The sequence below is a fragment of the Leptosomus discolor genome, chromosome 13, assembly GCF_034619465.1.
Source record: "Leptosomus discolor isolate bLepDis1 chromosome 13, bLepDis1.hap2, whole genome shotgun sequence".
NCBI lineage: Eukaryota > Metazoa > Chordata > Aves > Leptosomiformes > Leptosomidae > Leptosomus > Leptosomus discolor.
In genome coordinates this window covers 992,839-1,008,985 of record NC_141403.1, presented here as the reverse complement: position 1 = coordinate 1,008,985, position 16,147 = coordinate 992,839, and the positions used below count along the sequence as shown (strand labels likewise).

General features: G+C 44.2%; 1 protein-coding gene across 1 annotated transcript in view; it reads right to left on the bottom strand.

The window, feature by feature from the left end:
• The window catches only part of TAF4B (TATA-box binding protein associated factor 4b), a 67,725-nt gene that overhangs the window by 9,489 nt on the left and 42,089 nt on the right, over positions 1-16,147 (bottom strand). Inside the window, 3 exon segments of the mRNA XM_086472765.1 lie at positions 1,104-1,223; positions 12,220-12,276; positions 13,299-13,424. Coding sequence (XP_086328891.1) covers positions 1,104-1,223; positions 12,220-12,276; positions 13,299-13,424 — 303 coding nt within the window.

The following is a 16,147-nucleotide window of genomic DNA, read 5'->3' as shown; positions in this document are numbered from 1 at the left end:
AAAAAGCACTTCAAAAGAAGTAAAGAATAGCTGCTCAAAACCTGGGAACGCTGCTTTCTGCAGCTTGTTTAGATACAGATTCCTTCAGTTCACTTGCAATAACCATGAAGCGTTCAAGGAGCTGATTGTGCCTCCACATCAGAAAAAAATCAGAGGAACAAGTCTACCTCACCTCCTTAGAGAGGTCTCTTGTCACAGCCCAGGCTGAGGGAAAACCTACAGCACAGATGTCAGCACCGTCTCAGTTACGCTGCAAATAACTGCGCTTCATACAAGGTCCTTCCAGACTCCAGGGTGCAAAAACACCGGCGTATTTTCAATCCTAGCATCTATTAACCTTCCCAGGCCCCATGAATGAAAAAGGCTTAAGTTTTATCAGGAAGGACAACTTTACCACCACTTCTTCCATAAGAGTCACTTTGCAGGCTCCTGTCACAAGCCAACCAGCCGTTCACTTGAGCCACGCTGCGGCTTCACGAGAAAGAGGGGCAGAACTGGCACCACCACTTGCAGGACAGCCCGCCACACGTTTCTCCTGTCCCCAGCCAAGATGACTGCTCACAGAAGTAGGCTGTCAGTCTCCTTGGGAAGAACTTCCGTAACTTCCCAGGCCCTGGAAACTGTTACCCTCCAGCACAACATTCAGAGATCTGGTCAGACCAAGATTTGTTAGCTGCGCCTCCAAGGCACACTGAAAATGCAAAACCGAAGAAAGTCCACAGCTAAATGTCCAAGCAAGGGCCATTTCAAAAGCCATCCAAAACAGCCACCGCGACTTCAGCTGAGGGACCACGACAACTAGCTGCTGTGGAAGACCACCACAGCTTTGTTACCCTCCACTACAGAGGGAAGTTTCTCTGAGCCACCATTTCGTTCGGTCCCTTACACACAGTGCTCTCATCCACAGTTCTTCCTATTACACACAAATATACGTCCCCATCAAATTTACCAGAAACAATCCTTTCAAGCATATAACACCCAGACTCGTTCTCTTACCGTATGTAACCTACCATTTCATGTAAGAGAATTCTCATTTCTTGCTGCAGGGAAAGATAAAAATAATTCCATCTGAAGATACAACAACACGCAATTCATCTCCGTACCTCCGGCCCAGATCCAACGTTTGATGAATCCAATGGTCTTTTCTTCCTTGGTCCAATGGCTGCCAAAGCTGTGAGGTTGGCTTCTCTTTGTTGTGTTTGTGCTAACTCCAATTGTTGCATCTAGTTTAAAAGGAAAACACCAATGTTAATGACGATATACAGCACCCTGAAGGTCTTGGTTCTCTTGATGGCCGCTTCAGATAGCTGCGCAGTCCCTACTGAAACAACTGAAACAACGACCTTCACAGCATCTTTTCCTGTCCTTCTGGACCCTTCTGACAGATGCCAGTACTCAGTCATACTTAGAGCTCTGAAACGCAAACGGCCCTATAGACAGCACTGTGTGAGCAACACTCCACGGAGACCCCACTGCGGCATCAACGTGGCCTCAGCAGGAGCCTTGCTGCTGGCTCCTCAGCTCATAAGCTTTGATATTTCTGATTAACAGAAAATATTGATCAGAACTGGCTTCTGAGGCTGGATTAGCATTAAAAGTTGAAGCAACCAAGTTCTGTGAATTGAGCGTATTGTTAATTCAGAATCAGCTGGGGTGGGCTTTTTTGCAAGTCTTATTTCACGTCAGAAAGGTAGACTTGTTCTTACTTTAGTGATGCTGGCAGCTTCACCTCAAGTACTGCAGCAGCTGGGCTATTTAAAGAAAAATGGTAGTGCAGTGGAAGATTCCTAAAAGGACATCCTCTCCTGTAAGACAAGCTACGGACATTGTAAAGATTTTTCAGCAGAAAGCAGGGAATGTAAGACTTTGACGTGCATATGTTGCGAGCAGTCAGTCTGGGGGGCTTTGGTGGTGGCTTTGGTATTGTTTTGTTTTGTTTAAAATGAGACAAATGCTTCAGTTATGAAAATAACACTGTTTGCAAGTCCACCTTGATCACACGTCGTAGGCTTTTGCTTACAGAACTGTAGTAGCACTTCTTCAGTGCTAGATACCCTCATTCACTTGCCACACACACTATTCTTGCTTTTGTATGCAGTATAAACACTTTTAACCTTATTTATCAAAATTCACTCAGTTCTGAATGGGGTTTTGTTTGGGTTTTTGTGGTGTTTTGTCGTGTCCCCCCCCCCAAAGTATACAGTAATGCTTTCAAGAATATTTTGGAGACTATAAGGTTTCATGTCCCTTAAACTTGAAAACTACTGCTGTTCTGCAGTTGTGTGAGGTTACCTCCAGCTGGCCTATTTGCTTAAACAATGAAAAGTTTGAGATTAAAGAGAAGTTTATCTTAGTCTTAAATATGTATATTTATATTCAGGAACACATGGCAAGCCATCACGGATGGGGGAAATAACACTAAATCCACAAAAGTAACTTGAAACGTCAGAAACTCTGGGAAACACTGAGGCTTGGAAACTATCTTTATGTGACGTCCTCATCACTGCCCGGATTAACGGGGAGCAACCAAAGGCTGAGGTGCTTTGGCAGAGGCAGGTACCGGCTTCCAGCCCCAGCTCCCAGGCCTCCAGCACCCGGAGCCAGCCCCGCTGACAGGCAGCTGCGGAGCAGCCCTGGCGGAGTCACCCTCCTGCTAGCAGTGCAGTTCAGTCGTCACAGCGGTCACACCTGCACCACAGTCTTCTTGCCATGAGAAGAGACGTTGCAGCACGCCATGCACGTGGCATCCCGCTGGGGGCAGATTAAATTCCAAAAGGCTCCCGGGGCAAAGGAAACCAGAAGAGGAAAGATGGTTTGCTTTACTTTTAACAATCGTTACACTTAAAATGAAAAAGACTTTTAAAACCATGAAACTTAAAACAAAAGCAAAACCAAACAAAAGCCTTTATTAGCCTAACTTTGTGCTTCCATCTCTGGGAGCCACTAGAAAACATCTCTCCACTCTCCCTCAGCCCCACAAAACCCATACAAACCAGTTTCACCGCAGTGAGAGATGTCAAAATGGGGTGGCTGCTGAACATTTGGTCACTGGCTTGAGGCACACGAAGACAGACCCCTCCTCCTTTTTACAGCTGACCCCGATGGGCAGCCACGGACAGAGCTAGGGATTAAACACTGAGGGGGCTCTGGGATGGCGTCCGAACTGGGTGGGGGGAACTGGGTGGGTTGAGCGCCTCTTGGCTGAGGACGAGGCAGCACCTGGGCACCACCACTCCTTTACCCCACGCCACTCAAGCTGACAAAGCATGCCGAGAGATGTCCTACAGGAGCAAGCACTGCTGCTGGAGGGCAGTGCCGGCAGAAAACCCACCGATACAGAGGGCGGGATGACACTTGCCGGACAGTATGGAAAAAAGATGTGCTTTCTAGAGATGGAACTGATGTCTCTGCGGCCACACGGTTCCCAACACGATGCCACAAACACGTGTCATTACCATCGTCTGCTCTCCCCAACACATTTTCCACCTCGCAACCAGTCAAAGGATTTTTCAAATCAGGCAGAATTTCACCAGGGTTTTTGGATCAAAAGAAAAAAAGAAATCATAGTCTTGTTGCATTTCAGGCATCTCGGGGATTTTTCTGAGAACATAATTAAGACAAATGAATTTAAACACTCAATCGCCATAATGGACTCAACAGATCCCCATTAAGCGATACGGGCAGGCATCCAAATCACCCTGCTGAAGCCAGCAAAATCATCTTTTCATCAACTTTTGTTCCATTAAAAAGTGTGAGATTAAATGTCCAAACATTGTGCGAGCAGTTAAAAGCACAGGATAAGGAGAAGACAGGCAGATAACATCAAGGGATACCCGAGGATACTGGCTGGCTAACTACTGCCAGATTTTCCTAAAAAAAGATTAGGAAAGAGCAAGAGGCAACTATGTTGAGTCAAATCTTTCTTTAACAGACAGTTTTGTAGCACACAAGTTAGGGCAGAAAGATCACTGCAGCAAGGGAAAGACAGTAAAAGTAGCATGTACACTTCATTGAAATATAACAGAGAAGCTGCATCTAGTATTGCTTCCCTTCTAGGGGGCAGTTTTATTAATATTGGTGTCTGACTAAATAGGATACAAATAGAAACTGTCATACACAGGTGTGTATCTTAAAAACAGATGATTTTTTTTTTCCCTTGAAGACAGAAGTGTGTAAGGGCAATTCAAGAGGAACAGGGGTGAACCTGCACCACACATTGGACCCACAAACTAGCAGGTTGTTTCCCCTCAACCTGACCTACTTCATCTGCTGGAAGATGCTGCTGTTCCACCATGACACAGGAGTCCAGCACACATTCTGTTCAACACTCATTGCTCCAGGAGAGCGCTGAGAGGGGACAGTCTCCAGACGAGAGGCAAATGAATGTTCATGCTCCTTCTCCCCTCTTTCTGATTTTCACATACGCTAAGAAACTCAGTACAAAGAGTTCTAAAAACCTGTGTATAAAGATCAAATTGCTATGAAAACGTCTCAGAACTTGTAAAATAGTCTTTGTTGCTGCTGGCCTTTTTAATAATAAAAATAGGGTTTAAAGTCTGGTCTTGCAGCAAGCAGGAATCTCTAGGGTGACACAATAACCATTTTAGTTAATCTGACCTGCAGCACAAATCAAGAAGTAAGGTATGTTTTAAAGTTCTCCCTTATAGTGAAATGGCATTTGCAGCATGGCTGTAATCACACAAAATGAAAGGTTTTAAAATTGACCTCTCTGTTCCTCGCTCAATCCTCTGCTGAGAAAAATATTTCTTTTCCTGCTCACAGAAATTCTCTCACTTATGTCTCACACTCCACATTTCAGAAAATACGCAAAATCTATTTTTACTACTGCACCAACGATATTTTTGCGTCTTTTTATTATTAAAAATTAGATTTCAAGTTGCATAGGATGGCAAGAAGTACTTCAGCTATGAGATGCCAAGACTTTTTTAAAGGAATACTGCAAGTTGGTTTTAAACACTTTCAGTTACGAAGTACACAATATGCAGTTGTCAGCATTATCAGAGCTCCAATAATTCAAGTTATGCAAATCCCCTAAGATTTTCCCTAAACACTGCAAAGAAGAATCCCTTCAAACACGTCTGAAGAAAGGAAAAAGTACACTCTACTAATAAACCCAACTAATTCACACCAGGTAATCCACGATGCGCACAGCAGCAGATGGCTGTATCATCAGAGGTGGGAAACAGAAGAGCTGAATATGCGTTCACCTTTGAAAAGGAGTAACGACAACCCTCATGTCTGGTCACAAAGCGCCCAAAGCAGAGCAGGGTACTTGGTATAAGTGTTCATAGAAGACAAAGCACACAAAACCTTTACTATCTAGATCCTCAAGAACAGTTTTACCAGGTTCTTAGAGGTAGAAACAAGAAATTAAGCATCTGTATTGGCCAGGGCTCACAGAGCGGTAACAGGTCTGAGGTTAAAGAAAAGCCAAACAGGTGGCACTTGTCCAGCACAATGCTGGCAGAATACCTGTGTCTCAAGAATTTCATACCACTGCCCACTTCCGCAGGAGCTTCAATATACAGAGTACTAAGAAATAAATGAATGAGAGAATTCTTTTCTCTGCTTCTCGGATTTAAGTGCCAGGAACTTATGTTTAGGAAAAAAAAAAAAAAACAACAAACCCAAAAATAGTCTTGGCAATGCAATAACAAATAAATACAGGCGTATGGATGTAAATGAGCTCAGAAGAAATGCTGGTAAGACAGAAAGACAGATGGGGAAACTAAACATCACAGTTCTGGATTTGGTTATAATTATTATAAGGGAAAGACTAAAAAGCATGTGTACAAGATACTGGGTTTAATATCAAGACAAAACTGGGGCTGTCTCCACATATGACATTGTAGGCTGACAGACTATGGGATAGATTAAATAAATATTTAAAGTAACAGAAGAACTGGCAGGAAAGGAAACCAGGGAAGGCTGAAGACAAGTTAATGTATGCCTAAGGGTTATGTGTCCTATCCAGCAATAAGTACATCAGGACTAATAAAAGCACTGAAGTAGATGAACAAGAATTTGTATAAGACTTGGGAGGGGGGGTTTGAAAGCAAGGAATACAAGTATACAAAAGAGGCAGAAGCCCCTGATTCTGTCAGCTCCCACAATAAAGAAATTAAACAATAAATTAATGAATATTAAAAAACAAAGCAATTATGACCAAATATCAACATTTACTTTTTTCTAGCTTGCATCAGTAAAAAAGGAACCTGAACACCTATACAGCTCCTTACTACTGCTCTTTACTGTACATTTTTAAAGAACTAAATATTAAGGTACCTCTTAAGTGGGGCCACTTATCCCACTGAGCTGACTTCTTTCTATCCACTCTTTTTTCCTGACCATCTTTTCCAAAGTTTCACTGGGTTTCATTGTGTCCTCCATTTAGTCCTTTGAAAGTTTTCTACTGCTCCCAGTCACTTCTCCCTTCATTGTCTTTGGAAAAAAAGAAGTCCAATTTTTTCGCCTTCCCTTTAAGCATTTTAAGGAACTTGTGACGAAAATGAAAAATAAACCTTAAAAATCTGTTTTCAATCCCAAGCCTCTCGTGCTGGTTGTCATAAAACTCAATGAGCATTACTGCCTCCAGCCTCTACCTTTCCTATACAAAATTTTCTGCCCTACAGGTTGAATGCAGTTGAATACCAGACTTCTCATATGGGGGACATTCTCTGAGGAGAACTGACATTTGAAGGCTGCATATTTAAACATTTACCATCCCCTCCTCTTGCCTATAATGCAATTTCTCTTCTTGCAATTGCTTCCTTTCAAACTGTTTTAATTAGCCATACAATTAGTTTCCACTGACTTTTCCCTCCGTTGTAATTTAGGTTTAACAGCAGAAGAGCAGAATAGCATGCACTGGTTTGAGGTGCCGCCCTAACTTATAACAGGGCTGGAAGGAATACTGTAGGTTTCTTCCAGGTCAATATTCCACCTCCAGGCCTCAGTGGCAGAACAGGCCCTGACGTGGCTGCGTCCCCCAAGGCCAGGTGTCCTGTCTGTCTACAGCTAAAGGGTACGTGCAGCAAGATGTTTTGGAGAACAACAGAAAATTTTTCCAGGATAGTCATAAAGTCATCTATGCATAGGGAAAAAATTATAAAATTCCTTCAGTTGACATCTGACATTCCCTAATATGTAAACAAACAACCCCCCACAAGAATTCAAGAAAAAACCCAGGGTGCAGTGACTTCCTGATCCCTTATTTTGCCCATTCTTGTTAAGAATTTCCCAGGTGTGGAGTGTGCATTGCCTTTTACCAGTTTTGTTTTGTTTAACCGATACTGATGCATTTCTGCGTATCCCAGAGCCTCCGGAGTTCGCTTGCCCTGCGCAGTCCCATGAGCTGGCCTCACTTGGCCGCCCCGGGAAGCGCCTGGCACCCAGCACCCAGCGCTCTGCGGACGCTGCCCCGGCTCCCGCTGCGGCAAGGCCGAGCAAAAGGCTCCAGAACCCCACGCCCAAGCAACATATTCTGTCGTTTCGGTTTCAGATGCAACCACCCGCGAGAGGACTGCTCAGTGACTGTCAGCAGACCTGCATCACCACCACAGGACAGGGGCCAGCCCTGGCAAGACATTACTGTAAAACCAACCACAGTTTTTCCAAACACATGGTATTTTGAGCGATTTTCAGCTGCTGTAACACTGCCTATTCCTTCACTCACTCCTGAGGTCTCAAAGCTAGAGAACGTTTAAGACTTGGCTTCCACCTGCACGTTTCTCCATCCCACCGTGCAGTCCATCCAACACTTGCTCTTGGCACAGAACTCTGGCTCTCCATTATCATCTTTCTGTCATACTTTTAGTCCTAAAATTTCCTCTCTTAGCAAGTTTCTAATCCAAGGCCACGCTTTCAGCTGGTTACATGTCCATTATAGCCCCTCATAGAAACTTAGGAAAGGCTGTTTGAAAATCCAAGAACTGGCTTCATGGAGTTTTGGAGGGCTTTTGTTTCTCACTAGATAGAGGTAGTTGCTATCATCTTCCAGCCAGCTGGTTTTAGGGTATCCGATGCTGCTCTTTTCTCATGCTCCTTCAAAACACCAACATGAATGCCACAAACAGGGATTTGGGTCACTTATTAGCTCGCTCAATAACCTAACACTTCACAGGATTTCCACCCCTGACTTTCTGCAAGACTCCAAATCTCTGATAACAGCCCTTTGTTATTTGTAGGGCTGCACTGCAGAGTAACAAAATTTATGTCTGTTCAATAACCGTGTTGTTTTGGTTTTTTTTTTCCAAAACATGCAGAAGCAGGTAAGAAACACTACAGAACAATAAAGATAATATAAATCAGATAATTAAGCAGAAGCTGTCAGGATGTCACTGAAGGCTCATAAGAAGCCAATTGATCGCAATGAGATCTTATTTTGCTCGCAGCATCTTGTTTGCTTTTTTGAGAGGTTACGGTTAACTAGGGAGTTTCTTTTTTCCCCTACCACAAGAGTGGTCTTAAAGAATTTGAACCATCAGGTCCAGCAGACTAAATACAGAAGCAGCACAAGAGGTGTGGGGAGGAAAAAGGAAACAAACAGCTTGAAAATGTGGGTTGGAGACAGTAGGAAGAGCAGAAAGAACCAGGTTACAGTGACTTGTTACCTGAGAATGTGAGAAGAAATAAGGGAACGATGGACACATGAAATAGGAAAGAAAAGTTTACTGTTGAAAAAGATACTACAGAACAACCAAATTTCAGTCATTACTATATAACACCCAGGAACTCGCTGGAATCACGCAGACTTTTTGTTTGATATTTTGATAGGGTTTGTTTTGCCTCCACAAAGATACCCTAACACTTGCCATTTTCCTCCCAGTCAGTTGGTACTAAAGGTACTGAATTTTCTCAGCACCTCATCTACTGCCGTCTTGTGACTTCTGTGTCAAACCGTAATGGTGACACGCACAAGTGCATGAAGGAGGCGGGAACAGGGGGCTGGGAAGACCTGTGCAGCCTTACATGAACAGAGCTGCTGGAAGAGCAAGGACCGGGCAGGCGAGTGCCGTCCAGCAGGTGCTTGTCCCACCAACCTTCATCCACCACCAGACGCTGCAAGGTGCCACGAGGTCGAGCAGAGCTGAAGGTAGCTATGGTGGCAGAAGCGAAGGTGCTCTCAGTACGATACCTGCTCACCTCCTCAACCCCAAGCAGCAGCCTTGCACACACACAACCCGAAAGGTTTGCTCAGCCTCAGCCTGAAGCTTCCTGAAGCCACAGTACAAGCACAGTCACTTCTGAAGATGAAAGGCAGCAGTGCAGAAGACCAGGGTTTATATTTAAATTTACAGTACACACTGTTCAATACTGACATTTTTACAGTCTTCTGGGATGCACTGTTCACAGGGCATGCTTGTGCATTTGACAGCATCCTACACCTGCTCCATTTAAGTGATCTCACTTCAGAAAAGGAACGAAGCCTGAGATAAACCATAAATACAGCTACAAGAATTGCACCAACTGAACATTTTCTTTGTAACTGGAAGTAGAGTTGAAAGTAGAACAGGAAATAGCAGAGAGCACCTAAAAAAAGTTATGGTTTAAGAGCGCAAGCATCAGGGACAATGCGAGGACTGTATCCTCTCAGCTTGAAGTGACAGGTAAGGCTGAATGAAAGGCAGGGGTAATTTAACCAGACTTCAGGAAGGATGTTGCACAAAGAGCTGGCCCACAGAGAGGTGAGCAAGGACAAAGTTCTTGAGTGCACAAAGGAGCAGCTTGGGGCAAGCCTTGCAGCTGCCTCAGAAGGAATGTGCGCTTTCCATAGGTATTAAAATCTGGCGAAACAGGTGAAAGGGGGAAGTAAATGAAGACTTAATGCATAGCAAGCTACACAGACTAAGAATACAGCAAAGTAAATGACTTGGCATAGGGGAAGTTTGAGGCAATAGGTCACGCAAAAAGGGACGAAAAGGCCACAGCAATTACGTATAGCCTCTTGGATAAAAGAATGCACTGCTGAATCTCTGGATGTACTTCCAGCAATGTTAAGATGTTGCCTCCAGCTGCTGGAGGACAGCACATCCTGGATTTATGAGAGTCAATAAAGCACCAAAACTGACTTGGCTGCATTTGGGTTCATTCCCACTCAAGCTTGAGATGGTCTCACAGGCTAAGAAAGCACCCCTGGCACAGAAGGTGGGTTTCCCCACGTGGCATGTGAAGCCCGAAGACGTTCTGGCTGCCTCATTCTCCAGAGAGCAAAGCAGCAGGACAGAGGGCAAAGCAATACTGACACAGAGATCCGTGCTGCCCCAAGAGGCCCATCTGCCACCTCCTCTGTTGGCGAAGCACTTGGGGACCGTCGCCCTGGGAGCAGCGCAGCGTGCAGAAATAGGCAGGACAGGCGCGATGAAGGCTCTGTTAGTCTGGCACAAGGTAAGATGCACTGAAGGATGCGAACTCAAGCGCTTAACAGAACATTAAGTACTCATCTCAGACACCTTTCCCCACTCTGCTGGCTCCTCTTTTGCACACCAATATCTCAGTTTTTAAAATATGTCAGTTTTTAAAAGAGATCTCACTAACAATACCAACCAATCTAAAAAGTGATCCAAAGCACACACACATCTGACTTCTTCCTGTTCTAAATAATCCAAATCACGGAATATTTTTCAAGATCCTACACGTTATTGTTCAGATGAAAAGAGAAAAGAAATTGCATAAACGAATTGCTTTGCAGTGTTACAGCAGAAGAAAGAACCTCTAGAAACAACCAGATGACGCAGAGGTAAAGCCACCTACAAAACAAGACAAGTTAGCATCACCCGCTGCTTGTTGATCCTGGTGGCACTAGAGGCAAACCGGGAAGGGCTTTAGGGCAGCTCTGTACTCACAGATTGCAAGCATGAAGAAAAGAGTTGTAAGCAGAAAGAAAGCATTAAAAGACAGATAGTGAGGTAAGTTCCTTCTCCCTCCTCTTTACGAATTTCTCCTACTATGGTGCAAATCCAGAGCACTGATTCTAATACTATTTTACTGGATTTCCATTTGTTTTGCCTGGGCTCCTACATTAATCCAAACAATAAGGGCCTTTAAAGCATTCATAAATAACCTGCTGCTGCTGCTGGCACCTAGGAGCCAAGTGCAGCAATGTTAAGCAACAACAAATTTCATAGTTCAAGAGGCACAGTTAAGGAAAAAGGTTGCTCAGAAAATCACTCTCATTTAGCACAAAGATCCTTAAAAATTGCATGAAATCAGTCAAGTAACTATAGAAACCAATTTCTTCAGCTCTGTATCACACGTCTCACACCTCAATTGTCTTTATTATCGTCTGCTGTCAGATCCTTAATCAGAAATGTGAACAGGCTTGATGATTTATTCAGCAGGGAAAAGAATCTGTAGGTCAAGTGAAAAATTTCACACACACATACACACGCACACACATCTTCAACCTTAGGTACTTTCATTTCATTCTGTTCCCAGTAGCTCTGGGGGCAACTCCAGTGAGATCCAATATTAAGGCTCAATTAAAATAAGCTCCAATTAGTGGAGCTTTTTTCTCTCAGGCTAGAAAAGTCAGGAAATGGATATTGGGAAATGTAAAAAGTCAGCTACTGAGAGGAGGCTGCAGACATAAATGAACTTATTTGTTGATTTCTACAGTTGCTATGCAGAGGCCTCTGGGAGTAAAAGCTTAACCAGTCTAAGCTATAAACTAAAACCCCTGCAGCTAAACATGAACTGTGTGAAACAAGGGCTCCATTCCAGAACAGAAAACTGCTGGGCCCAGAAAATTAAAAGCCAGAGGCGTTTTCCATTTAAAACTAAATCCCAGTACCGCCTCCCAGCCAAAGAATTATAAGCAGTATCAGATTTACAAAACGAACAATTACCCTGGAAAAATGTAGCCTATTGTACAGTCCCAGATGCTAAATCTCAAAGTTTCGGGTTTTTTTTCCCCCCCCTAATCCCACATTATATTCCTACCAAGTGTACTGCTGCAGTTTACAAAGGACCGTTTCTAGACCGGACTGAAACCAGGAAAATAAAATGTTAAAAAAGAGAGAGCACATAATTCATTGACCTTATTTGAAGCACTGCCCTTGCCTGTGGCAGTTCCTGTCCTTCCCCAAGGCCTCTGCAAATGGTATGCAGCAGCAAAATAAACCCTGACCTAATTGCCAGGACAAGGCTGCCAACCTCCTCTCAGCACACAAAGGCAAGCATGGTAACGGGAAGTCCTACCTCTTTCGCCTTCTGCTTTAACCGCAGTTGCTCGGGATCTTCTTTATTGGAACGGCTCTACCAAAGGAAGAGGAAAAAGATTGAACAGAAATTCCTGGCGCCCAAACACCATCGTAACCGTTAAATATTTAATAAATGACAATTTTCTCTGGTGATTGAAAGATTTCGCTCCAGGGGTGAACGCCTCAGTCCAGACTGGCTTCCCTCCCCCTCCACGCGCAAACGCACCCCCCCCCCCCCCATCTGGGCCGGCTGCCTCTGCTCTAGCCTGGAGCAAGATTAAGCTGAAAATGATGCTAACGCTGTCAGTCAGGTCCAGTCTAGGCATGATGTTGTTCATGTCAGCAGCCAACACTTAAAAAGGACAGGAAGTGCGGGAAAGAGGGAGTCACACTCGTGCAAGGACAACATGATTCCTTCAGCTCCAGACCAGGCTGCCACCCGAGGGGCTCCAGAATTCAGCTTGACACAAACCCAAAAAACCCAGCAAACAGAAGATGATCAGGTCACACCTGAGGGAGGCAGCCTCTACTGGTTGGTTTTTTTTCTTTTGCTCCCATTCTTGAGGGGAGGGAAGGGGAACGAAGGGAACTTACTCTGTACTAGCAGTGGCCCCATCAGGGGTTTGTGGATGCCAGGGCAGCAGCTCTGAGGCCAGCCCTCTGATCTGACGACAGAAAACAAACACACCTGGCAGGGCGGTGGATCTCACCACGCTCCAGCTTGAACAAGCACAGTGAGCCCCTATTTTCAGAAGTGCCATACACAGATACGGAGGAAGGCATACCAACTCCAGAGGCAGAAAGGACATTTACAGCGGTGAATACTTCTTACTTCACTTTGACCAGCAGGAATAATCCCAAAGGAAGAATTCACCCCACCACACACTTGAAAGCACCCCTCTGCTTTTTTTAAAGAATGTAAAAAGCTGAAATCCTTTTTCTGCATAGCCTAAGCTATCCTAAACACTACGGATTTCCAGTTACAGAGTTAATGGTTACTACACTTAATGCAGAAATAGGAGAAACCTGAAAATGTTCACAACTACTTCCCTGGAAAGCAAGAAGCGAAGTTCTTACCTTGGCTGCTCGAAGCAACATTTCACGTTCCTCTTCATCCTTTCTCTGCTTTTCTAGGTGATCAAGCTTTTCAAGAAATCTCAGCTGTGCTCTGGTGTCACTAGAGACGATGTAGCTATCGCTCCCCTGGAAAGAGAAGTTTGTTATAGACAACCAGACTTTTATATACACCACCACAGCTAGAAACCCAATGGGAACAACCTAAAAGAACACTGGTTTTTTTCAAAGCTGAAAAGCGTAGGTTGTTTTAGAAAGACTTCAGGTGGTAGGTAGTCATTTACACACCTCCTCTCCACCGAAGCATGTTCCCCAGAGTCTGTGACTAGTAAGAGGTTATGGAACAACTGACATTAACAACATCTGGTCTATATTGGCTGTACCAACAACAAAATCTTTATGTCTAAAGGCTAAAATTTTGTTTTCAACAGCAACTTCACATCCAGTAAACTTACGCACAAGACTGTCTTCTGGACAGGTTAAGAGGAAAAAAAAAAAAAAAAAGAGAACTGCAAAGCAGCAGAACATCAAATCCTTTCCCTGCTAAAGAGAAAGGGGTGAAGAAAAAAAAAAAAAAAGTTGACATTTTAAGTTTCTGGTGTTTGGTGTTCTAGTCTCACCCATTTAATCCAAAATTTGAAATAAGCCTCACCTGGTATTTCCAAAGAGGTTTCATGGAGCAGAGAGGTTGTTTAGAAGTAGTTACAATCAGTTTTGGGGGTGGAGAAAGTCATGTAATTTATACATGGTTTATTATAGCTTTAGGAATACATGTTTTTGCCTCCGTGGGTGCTCTCAAGTCATGGAATAGTTTATGCTGAAAGGTGACCTCTGGAAGTCACCTGGTCCAGCCCCCTGTGCAAAGCTGGGCCAGTGAATACAAATGAATAGTTCCAACAATAACTCAAACACATGTGCACTGAAACAAGACTACAGTCCTTTTGGCCTGAAAAGTAACAATCAGTAATTAATTTTTCATACTATTTTTGCCCTCACTAGAAAGTCTGAGTTTACTTTAGATAGGAAATAAGACAGAGAAAGGAAAGGTCTAAAACCTAGTCAACTGCAATGAAATGCTTGGTTTTACTACTCTGCTCTTCAAGCCGTGCCTTGGCCAGAGGGCATTGGGTAACACAAGGCAGGGAGCCCACCCCTCTATACCACTCTCTAATGCCCATCCTAGAGTCATCTTCTTCCCATGTTACTTCGTGAACTTGCCTTTTCCTGCGAAATTTACCCTTGGGCTTTTACCAGCCAAACACATCACATACTCTCAGCAACCCTTCTTTCTAACCTACCCCAAACTCACACTTTAATGAAGCAACCTTGACACCCAGCTGCTCTGGAATAAGCACAGCATGGTTTACAGGTATATTTTAGGCAAGGCTGTATTTTCAGTATATGGACTATCAGTGACTTCAGTTGCTAATTTTTTGGTTTTCAAACACACCATGCTCAGACCCTTCTTCCCACACCCAGTCATATAGTTTTAGAAGCTGGAAGGAAAGTAAAAGTCCTCTTGTGGGGCACCATTGCCTCCCAGTCTGAATTCTTACAACCCAGCCAGAGCATGAAATCAACTCCTCTTCTGGTATTAAGTTGGGCCCTTTTCAGTGAGCCACCACATTGTCACAGAGCCCATCTGGAATAGCGTGTCCAGTTCTGGGCCCCTCAGGTCAAGAAGGACGGGGAACTGCTGGAAAGAGTCCAGTGCAGAGCCACAAAGATGGTTAAAGGGGTGGAACATCCCCCTCATGATGAAAGGCTGAGGGAGCTGGGTCTCTTTAGCCTGGAGAAGAGGAGACTGAGGGGTGACCTCATCGATGTTCATAAATACTTAAAGGGCGAGTGTCAGGAGGATGGAGCCTGGCTCTTCTCGGTGATGGCCAGTGACAGGACAAGGGGCAACGGGTGCAAGCTGGAGCACAGGAGGTTCCATATGAACATCAGGAAAAAGTCTTTCCCTGTGAGGGTGGCAGAGCACTGGAACAGGCTGCCCAGAGAGGTGGTGGGGTCTCCTTCTCTGGAGACATTCAAAACCCGCCTCGACACGTTCCTGGGTGACCTGCTCTGGGTGGTCCTGCTCTGGCAGGGGGGTTGGACTGGATGAACTTTCGAGGTCCCTTCCAACCCCTGACATTCTGTGATATCACCAGTAGCGGCTCAGACCACACCATGTGTTGCAACCAAGACGACTTTCTTTCCCAAGCAGGGCTTGTAGCTCTGCAAGAGTCCAACAAGCCTTTCCCCCCTCTTCTGTTACTGCTTGAGATTTTTTTTCCACTGCTCCCCACAAAACATACCCTACTTGGAGTCAGTCTCAGTACATTAGTACAATTTGTTTTGAAGCAGCAGTTTATAATAATCCACCACCATGCTGCAATCCTTTTAAAGGGACAAAGAAGAAAGCCGTATTACCAGAAGATTATTTTTTCTCAAGTTTAGAAGTGTTTTGCTTTGGAATGCCCAAAGTCAGAGTCAGATACTTACATTTTTAAAGCCAAATTCAAGACCCTACGCCAGTTAGGAATGCAAGCCTCTCAACCAGAAGCTCTCCAATGCACTACCACGAGCTTTTATGGGACAAGACATGAGTGCATCCATAGTAGTATTCCAGCTCATCGACAAACGTTTTAGGATACCTTATTTCAGGAATTTTTAGAAGAGGAACACCTGCATTTCTATTTTGTCCTACTCAAACTTGTTCTCTGTGATCATTTAGCACTGAATTCCTTAGACAGAAAACATTATGTTGTATACCTGTTCATAACCTGTAGCCACTCGTGATATGATGAAGTAAGTTGGATTCAGTGTTTGTCCATACAACAGTTCAACATCCTCACACAAGGACA